The sequence below is a fragment of the Psammomys obesus genome, unplaced genomic scaffold (assembly GCF_907164565.1).
Source record: "Psammomys obesus unplaced genomic scaffold, mPsaObe1.curated_primary_1811, whole genome shotgun sequence".
NCBI classification, from domain to species: Eukaryota; Metazoa; Chordata; class Mammalia; order Rodentia; family Muridae; genus Psammomys; species Psammomys obesus.
This window is the reverse complement of record NW_026596092.1, coordinates 590,520-599,987: the sequence shown is the minus strand read 5'-3', so window position 1 is coordinate 599,987 and position 9,468 is coordinate 590,520. Positions and strand designations below refer to the sequence as shown.

At 45.4% G+C, this 9,468-nt stretch overlaps 1 protein-coding gene across 3 annotated transcripts; it reads left to right on the top strand.

Moving 5' to 3' along the window:
* Positions 1-2,186: 2,186 nt before the first annotated feature.
* On the top strand, positions 2,187-7,565 carry Hsbp1l1 (heat shock factor binding protein 1 like 1). Of its 3 annotated transcripts, XM_055628028.1 has the most exons (5): positions 2,187-2,487; positions 2,609-2,831; positions 4,007-4,073; positions 5,517-5,611; positions 7,483-7,565. In XM_055628028.1, exons 2-5 carry the CDS (start codon positions 2,781-2,783, stop codon positions 7,486-7,488), a joined length of 219 nt encoding a protein of 72 aa, XP_055484003.1. In that variant the 5' UTR covers positions 2,187-2,487; positions 2,609-2,780; the 3' UTR covers positions 7,489-7,565. The 3 variants fall into 3 exon arrangements, with proteins under 3 accessions (XP_055484003.1, XP_055484001.1, XP_055484002.1); XM_055628026.1 differs by lacking the exons at positions 5,517-5,611; positions 7,483-7,565 and adding an exon at positions 3,320-3,430; XM_055628027.1 differs by lacking the exons at positions 5,517-5,611; positions 7,483-7,565 and adding an exon at positions 3,320-3,430 and having other exon boundaries at positions 2,597-2,831.
* Positions 7,566-9,468: the final 1,903 nt, after the last annotated feature.

The following is a 9,468-nucleotide window of genomic DNA, read 5'->3' as shown; positions in this document are numbered from 1 at the left end:
CCCAGGAGGAAGGACTCTGAAAGTGACAGGGAAAGGAGCAATCCAGATGAAGGCTAAGCAACTATTTATGGAATTATGGGCAGGAGGCAGGCCAGTTAGGAATGACTAAAGCAGATGGAATGGGATGCTGGCTAGGAGATAATGGCAGGTAGCTTGGGAGGTAATAGGCCATACCCAAGTTGTTTTAAGGTAATTATACAATCTATTAGATGTCTGTCTTACTGATTGATTATGGCAGTGGGTTAAATAATACCACTGTAATAATTATAAACATATTGAGCCTGACACCATTTATTTTCAACATTTCCTCCTTAAAGTGGTCCTGGTAAATCCTGAGCCTTGAAGCTGTGGAATGCTACCAACTGGACACCCTGGGTAAGACTGTAGTTCCACAGTCCCTGTGGGCGGCCATAGGCTGTTCTCCCCACATCTCTTCACAGCGGCCCACAAGGAGAAGTCAGGCACTGCTGCACAGCCCGACTCAGGCCGAACCACAGAGGCTGACTGGGGGCCACGCAGGGCCAGCTCTCGCACCTCTCTCTACTCAGGCTTCAGTTGGTACTAGTCACAGCAGCAGTAATTTCTGTCTCAGTCCTCCCCCCCGCCCCCCGGAAAATGACACGTAAAGGACTGTGTCTTAGTCACTGCTCTAGTGCTGTGAAGAGGCACCATGACCAAGGCAACTCTTGTAAAGGAAAGCACTTAAATGGGGGTTTGCTTACTGTTTCAGACGGTTAGTCTATTGTCATGGTGGGGAGCAGGGCAGCAGACACGGCTGGGGAAGTAGCTGAGAGCTACATCCTGATCTGCTGGTGCAGGGGCAGAGGTGGGGGCTGGGCCTGGCATGGGCTTTTAAAACCTGAAAGCTCAGCCAGATATGGTGGCACACCTTTAATCCCAACACTCTCCAGAGACAGGCGGTCTCTGTGAGTTCAAGGCCAGCCTAGTCTACAAATCCAGTCCAAGTCAGCCAGAGCTCTTGTTACACAGAGAAACCCTGGGTGGTGGGGATGACACTCATATCCTATCCGCAGTGACACATTTTCTTCAACAGGGCCATACTTGCTAATCCTTCTAATCCTTTTAAAGAGTTCCACTCCCTAATAATATGAGCCTATGGAGGTCATTCTTATTTAAACCACCACAGACCCAAAAGGCAAAACGTTCATATTTTTAAAATTTACCATTTAAACACATTAATTGATATATAATTCACACACTGTAAAAATTCACTCAAAGTAAGTAATTCAATGATTTTTTAGTATCTACACAGATTGTTGCGGCAATCTCATGTCAGGGGACTTGTTCCGCAAGAAGGAACCCCTGACCTATGAAGCAGCCGCGCCCACGTCCCCCCTCACACTGCAGCAACCACTCAGGTGTTGTCTCTGGCATCCGTCAGTCACTGGTGTTTTTACAGTGGAGTCATCCCGCAGGTGGCCTGCCTCCTTGGATGTTTTATAAGTGCCAGCACTACGCCCCTTTCGCTGTTGAATAGTATTTACATTGCGCAGGCCTCATCTGTATGTCCATCTTGTTCCCTCCTCCAGTGCTGCATGAGCACTGCTACAAAGGAGTGCGTGTTTCTGTGTGGCTCTGTGCTGCTGTTCCATGCACGCACCTAGCAGTGGAAGGTAGCCTTGTGGTGAGCCCTGTTTACCTGTGTTTTCCAAAGGGGCCTCAGGAGTCCATGCAGGCTGATAATTAGCAGTGCCAGGAGCCTTTGTCTGTGAGGCCTTGTTCTGTTTGAGTGTTTAAATGTATTTGTTTTTATTTTTTGCGTTGGAATGTTTTCTCTTCATGTTTGTAGGCACACTATGTGCATGCCATGCCCGTGGAGGCCAGGAAGCATTAGATCTGAAACAGGAGCTATTGAGCAGCCATGTAGGGGTGTTGGGAACCAAACCCTAGGCCTCCGCAAAAGCAGCAAGTGCCTTTAACCTTTAACCTGTGAACCACCTATTTAGCCGCCCTGCCCCCATCAATTGAAACACACCTGTAGTATACTTGACAACCATGTGTTATCTCTGAACGAGGCTCTACAGGTGTTGCAGTGGCCTAAATAGACACAGCCTTCAGCTTTCAGCGCAGGGTGTGCAGATGTGTAAACAAAGCAGGTCCTGGGAAATCAGCCACAGGGTGACGCATGCGCCACGGCTCAGATCTAAAATGGAAAGGGCTTCTGAGATCTTGTTTCCCGCAGTGAAACCAGACTTGGAGGGCTGAGCATCAGTGGAGACAGTTCTGAAACTGACATCCTTAGATCTTCAGAGGTGACAGATTTGCTGTAACAGATTCGGTTGCCCAGTGTAGCGTGTCATCGGTTGTTGACCGCTGCGGGGTCCCCAGTAAGAGGAGACGCATCACATGAAACATTGGACCTAGTCAAAAGCGAGAAGGGTGTGGTCCCAAGAGTAAGAGGAGAGCCACTTGCTGTTTGATGGGCACTGAGGATCAAGTGTGAGACCAAAACCCTGGAGGGTCAGGGTGAGTGTGGTTAATGTATTTGTACTTTGCGTTCACAAGTGGGGAGGGTGCTCACTGTCCTGTTCGCGTTTATCGTGCCACAGTAACAAGAATGAGTAACTACTGGCAGGATTCCTCCCAGGTCACCTGCTCTGAAGGATGAAAACACCCAGTAAAGCCGGATTGGCCAGCTGCTGGTCTGGTCCGAACCTGCCCCCGCGCTCCCTCTCCGGGTTTCCCCGTGGCCACTCGGGAGCGCGACAGCTGCTGGGTCCACTGAAGACCCAGGGCCCCGGACTGCGAGGCTGGTGTGGATGGACGCCCGGGCGCCGGAAGTCCCCAGCGGGGACCTGCTGCAGAGCGCGGTAAGTGACGCGTGCCCTAGGGCCTACGGACCAAGGTCGCCGGCTAGTCGCCGGCTTTACGGTGCTGAAACCGATCGAGGCAGCAGCCGTGGGGATGCTAGGGAACCAAAGTCGTGAGCCAAGAGTGATGGCGGACGCTGGGCGGCTCGAGATGAAACTTGTTCCTACACAGCCTGGATCCTTGTCCCATACCTGGCTGATGTGCTTTACCCTCCTCCCCATCCTTGAGTCTTGTCCCAAGTCTCTAGTCAGGTGTACTTTCGTCTAAGAGCCTCTTTCCCTTCCTCCAAGTCCCGCCTCTTGTCCCAGATCCCGCCCACCCCTCCTTTGCCTCATAAAGGCTCCGCCTTAGGTTCAAGCCCTGCCCCCTTCCTTCCCAGCCTAGTGGTTCCCGGCCCCAGCTGTAGCAAGTCTGTCTCCATGGCAGGTCCTCATGCTAGTCCAGTTTAAAAGAATCTGTTAGAGTCCACGTCATTTACATTCTTCAGAAAGGCCGCCTGCCACAGGAAACCTGCACAGAGGAGCTCAGGATCCGAGTTCGAGGACATGCGCTTCCATCTTTATGGGCTTTGCAAGTGTTGGGACAAGGATCACACAAGGTAGACTCACAGGGTGTGTGGACTATAAAGTATCAAACTGAACGCTTAGCAGTCTCCGCATTGCCTTTCTGTATGTTTTATGCTGTGTGCAATTAAATAGCCAAAGCAAAAACGAAGACCCCAATGGGGCCTTGACTCACCATGGACTGTAGCAACGGGTGACTGTTTCCTGTGTTGACAGTGAGCTTTACAGGTCCACTCTCATGCTTTAGGCCATGTCCATCATACTGTTCGTGCTGGCACAGCCCTGTAATCCCAGTGCTCCAAAGCTGAGGGAAGCAGATCTGAGTTTCAGGGCCTAAGGTACACAAGCAGACCCTGCCCCAAAACAAGTGCCCTGCCCTGTGGGGAATACTTACATTCCTAACACTGCGAAGCAGAAGGAGACACTGCAGGCTGGAGGCCAGCTGGGTCCACACAGTGAGTTCTAGCCCAGTCAAGGCTACACAGGGAGGCCCTGTCTCAATAAACAGCAACAAAATCAATGGGCATGTATGTTTAAGTATTTCATGATACTTAGAATGCCCTACACCAAAAATAAATACCTTATTCAGTTACCCGAGCTTCATTTTTCAGGCAGAAAATCTACTTCAGGAGCTTGAAGAACATTTCCGAGCTCTGACTACAACACTGAACCTCAAAAATATCCTTTCCTGTTTTCACTAAACACTCTAAAGCCATTGGATTGTCAGATTGGGAGGGGTAGTGTCTAGTTCTCTGCTATTAAGTATCTGATTGTTTACACATGACTTCCTGGTGTTCACATCTGTGCTTCTGTGGCATCTGGGTGTGCAGACTATCATTCCGGTGTGGTAGGTTTTGCTTCCTGCTTGACTGGTAGAGCAGGAACTTGAATGGCTAGTACAGAGCTCAGGGACCAAATGCCCTGCCCTGGCAGAGCAAGCCTTGCTGAACCATCAGGTTTGCAACCCAGACTCCACAGCTTGGAGAGCAGAGCTGAGGTCTCCTTTAGGAAGGAAGGTTCTCCCTCCCTAGCTTGTGAACTGGAACAAGCATTTCAGTGTTTCATCTCAGAGGAATGAGATCAAACAATTAGAATGTGACGCTCAGTCCTGAACTCTACACGTCAATGAACCTCTAGATGTTTAGTGGCCAGTTAGGACTAGGTAAGTGTCTGACTAGTTGTGACTAGTTGTGTGATGTTTTACCTGTGAATTTATTAGAACACAGTTATTTTATAAAATTTAAAAATAAAATAGAATGTTTACAGTTTGTGTAACTCTAGGTTAACACTACCCTAACACTTGCCCATGTTAAACACTTTCACATGATTAAATTCACTTTTCAAAAAATCAGGTGCAAGGCCTGGGGACATAGCTCAGCAGTTAAGAGCATTTGCTGCTCCTGCAGAGGGCCCAGGTTTGGTTCCCAGCACCCACACAGTGGCTCACAACCATCTGTAACTCCAGTTTCAAGGGAACCTATACCCTCTTCTGGTCTCCTCAGGCACTAGGCATGTCTGTGGTGAACGTAGATACATCCAGGCAAGATACTTATACACAGAAATAAGTAGATCTTAAATAATAAACCAAGTGAAGTGGGCTGTTGAGGTGACTCAGCCTGTAAGCGTGCTGCCAAACCTTACTTCAGTCCATGGGACCCATCTTAAAGGCGAGAATTGTCTCCAAAAGTCATCCCCTGACCTTCAAACCTGTGTCATTGTATACACACACACACACACACACACACCACCAAATATCTTTTTTAAAAAATAAACCACAAGGAAATTACTTTTAAAAAGAGCCAGTTTTCATCACATTTAAACTCAGGGCTTAGCTAAAACTTACTGAACTCAAGTCCTTGAGCCTATTATGTACAAGCTGGGGGAGCCATTTTCAAAACTTGGTCCACAGCTGAGGGTTAAAGACAATGTGCTAAGAACGCTGAGGGAAGGGTGATGACACTGACTTCGGACAGCCTGACTCCCTCATGTGAACACTGCGCTCCACATGTCCAGCGACCCTGAGCAGAGCAGGCGCAGGTTGGAGCAGGCGCAGGTTGAAGCAGGCTGCATCCATGAGGCAGGCCAATTGGATCACCTGTGCCATTCTCCTTGACATTGTACTGGAAGAAATGGGAAATCGCATCGAGGACTTACAGAAAAATGTGGATGACCTAATGGTTCAAGCTGGAATTGAGAATTCTATCAAAGAACAAACGGTAAGGCCAGCATTAAGAAATCGCCTTTTGTGTATCTGCTCTCATCACTAGTGAATTACTGCCCCTGGTCATTACATGAAAAGTCTTTAGGACCGATGGGAGGTTCTTCTAAGTGCTCTTTCACAATGAAAGCATGGTCATGATCCCTTAAAAGGCACACATTTCAAATGAAAACTCTCATTTAAAAATCAGATTTTATTCAAGTATTTTTCACCCTTACTCCTTAAGTCAGTGTTTAGTCACAATATAAATTATAATGAATGCAACACTGTAGCTAGTCAATCCTGTCTGGGATAATGTATTTGTTGGATCACTTAAAGAAGTCACACTGAACTGAGCCCTTATCATATCCATGAGCAGCCTGGAGGACAACACTGAGCCTCTGCCATAGAAACATTCCCTTTCTAAGGAATTTCAGTCTTAAGGAGCAAATAAATGATGTTTCAGGCGTAGACTGTACATATTATATGCCCATATGACACACATGGATATACAGTTTGTAAAATACTTTGGCTTGTTATGACACGCTGTTCTGAATATATACATGGTTTCAGTGAACGTATTTATATTAGCATGCAGATGGATGGAATGCATTATGGCACTTTTATTTCTTAAGGTCTAGCCTATGTGTTTATATATGTATGTGTACATGCATGTATGTGAGCATGTGTGAGAACACAAATGTGGAAATCAAGAGTACAGACAACTTGTGCAAGCTGCTTCTCGTCCACCGTGTGGCTACTAGGAATCCAACTCAGGTCATCAGGCTTGGTGGCATTTTCATCTCCTGAGCCAGCTCACAGGCCCCATTGTGACACTGTTATACACAAATGACATTCTGCTGTCTTCTCATTCACCCCTCCAATCCCTACCCTCGACTTCTGCCCCTCACCATGGGCACTGAACAATTTAAATACCTTCGTTTGCTCTGCCTCACAATCAGTTTATGGCAAACTACCCCTACCTATGCATCGAAATCAGAGCCAGGTCGCCTATCAATGCTGCACGAATATCCAAAACGGTAGCTTCACAGCCCTGGAAAAACAAGCATGGACAGCATAGGAAGATCCCACTCCCCACACTCAAAATGACGAAACAAATGTAAAGTCTCTAACTTCGGGCAAAACACGCACCTTTCCCTACAAAGGTACTGTCAGACACGTCCTGCTCAGCCAGGTGCCTTCAGGTACTATGGATTGCAACCCCCCCATCCCCCACCCCTCCAACCCCCATCAAATTCCTATCTTCTGAGACCAAAGCAGTAGGGTGACAGCAGCAACAGGCAGGCCTGCTCTTCCTGGTACACTGGCTGTCACGAAGCAGGGTGAACTGGCTAGATTTAAACCTACATGTCAAACTGAGTGTTTGTAACTGTCACAATTTTGCTTCCTTGAAACACACAGTCACTAAAGACAACATGGCTGAAGCCAAGTACTTAAAGATTATTTAAGCGCTGTTAAAATTGCTCAGGTTAAAGACCTAAGTGATGAGAATGCTTTCACCAACTTGTGCTTGCTTTTGGCTGGGGGCTGTCACACAGGGCTTCCCATTGGGGGGATGGCCCACACCCTTACATTTGAGGGGGGTTAGGCCCAGTGACAGACGCCGACTCCATGCTGCTGCTCCGCTGGCTGCAGAGTGCATGCTGTTCACGCAGTCTGAACTCCAGATCCATGATGACTCTTATCTGAAGAAAAGGAAAATCTATCATTCAAGTGTTTCTCTATACTGGATTTTACCCATATAAGTACTTAGCAATTACTGGTAATTGTGGAATCTTATTGAAAACTACACTTGAATGTAACTGATCATTAATTCATTGGTATGTAAATCATGTAAATAAACTAATCTCTTTCAAAATTCTCTTTCAGACCTGAAGATGTTAAACAAGTCATGTGAAATTTCTAAAATGAAAACTATACTGTTTGAGTAATAATAATCTATGCAGTATGAATTTTGATGTTCAGTTTTTAATTTTAATTTGTTTTTTGAACACTTACTTTAAGTCAAACCCAGGATCTAAAATATAGGCGAGTGGCTACCACCGAGCTATAGACTAACCCATTAAACACTGAAACTCATTTTAACAAATAAAAAATGGAAACAAAGCCAGGCAGTGGTGGCACACTTCTTTAAACCCAGCATTCAGGAGGCAGAGGCAGGAAGTGAGTTCAAGGCCAGCCTGGTCTACAGTGTCAGTTCCAGGACAGCCAAGGCTACACAGAAACCTTGTCGTCAAACAAACAAACAACAACTAACCAAAACAAAAGGAATAAAATAATAACCCAATTGAGAAGGCAACTATTTACCAAAGATGAGACTTGTAAAAAAAAAAAGGACAGAATATTTTTCAGTGCATATTTATAAATCATGGAAGAAAAGCACACACTATATTAATTCTCATATATTCCAAATTAGGTGTCTGTATTGGTTTGAAAAATCATAGTCTTCTGATGTAGTTGCTTTTAGTTATTTTTATTTTTTTTAAGTTCTTTACATTTCATACAATATGTTTGATTATATTTTCCTTTCCTCTAACTTCTCCCAAATCCTCCCCTCCCTGCTCTCCCAATTTTATGTTCTTTCTTGTAGCTGCGGTTATTATTTTTATTTTTTAATGCCTTTTTTCTTTTTGGTTTTTCAAGATGTGATTTCTCTGTGTGGCCCTAGCTCTCCTGGGACTAGCTCTGTGGACCAGGCTGTATTCAGACTAAGATCCACCTGTCTCTGCCTCCCAAGGGCTGGGATTAAAGGTGTGTGCTGCCACCACCTGGCCGTTAGGATACTCTTCTAAGCATATGAGCCTGTTAAGATTTTGTTTTTTAATTTCCTTGAGTTGTTTTTGTTTTTGTTGTTGTTGTTGTTTTTTAATGTATATGCTTTGCTTGCATGTATTTCTGTGCATCACAAGAGACCAGAAGAGGGTTTTGGATCTCATGGAGCTGGAATTAAAGATGGTTGTTAGCTGCCTTGTGGGGATCTAATCCAGGCCTTCAGGAAGAGCCACCAAGGCTCTTAAGACATCATCCATCTCTATGGTCCCATTTGTATCTGCCTTTAAATAACTCTCTCCTGCTGGTCATTCGTGCCCTTGAGACTCGATTTAATATAATCAGACTAAGAAAACTCAGGGGCAATGTTCTACAAACTGGAGACCTCAGAGCTCAGCTAAATCAACACATAGGAACTAGGAAAGCAAGCTGTTCCACAGCAACCAACCTGTTTCAGCTCTCATCTGAAGCAGATGCTTTTCTCCCAAAGAGCTTTCCTGTGGCATGAGGTGAATCTCATGCCACCAAGGAATCACTGAAGGATAGAATAAAGTCAAGATAATTTGATAGACTATTCAGCCTTATGGATAGTTACTCAAACCAATATAAAATAGCTATTGTCATCTAAAATAGCTACGGTCTCCTCTTTTTTATAAAAAGTATTCCAGCTGGGTGTGGTGGTTCATGCCTTTAATCCCAGCATTCAGGAGGCAGAGGCAGGTGGATTTCTGTGAGTTGGAGGCCAGCCTAGTCTACAAAGTGAATCCAGGATAGCCAGGAATACACTGAGAAACCCTGTCTTGAAAAACCAAAATAAAAAGTTATTCATACATAATGTAAAATTAAAATAACCCCAGTTCTACAGTTAATGGCCACTGATGACATTTCTCTTATGGAGTTCAATATATTCTATCATGTTACCTGTTATCTAATAGCCTATTCTCTTTACCTATTATAACATTGTCCCATGTGAAGATTTCATGTATTTTTCCCCAAGTGGCTGCCTAATATTCCAGTATGTGGCAGTGATCATCTGGGCAGCTGAAGGTTTACTAGTTCTTGGATACTGAGATCATTAATTGATGT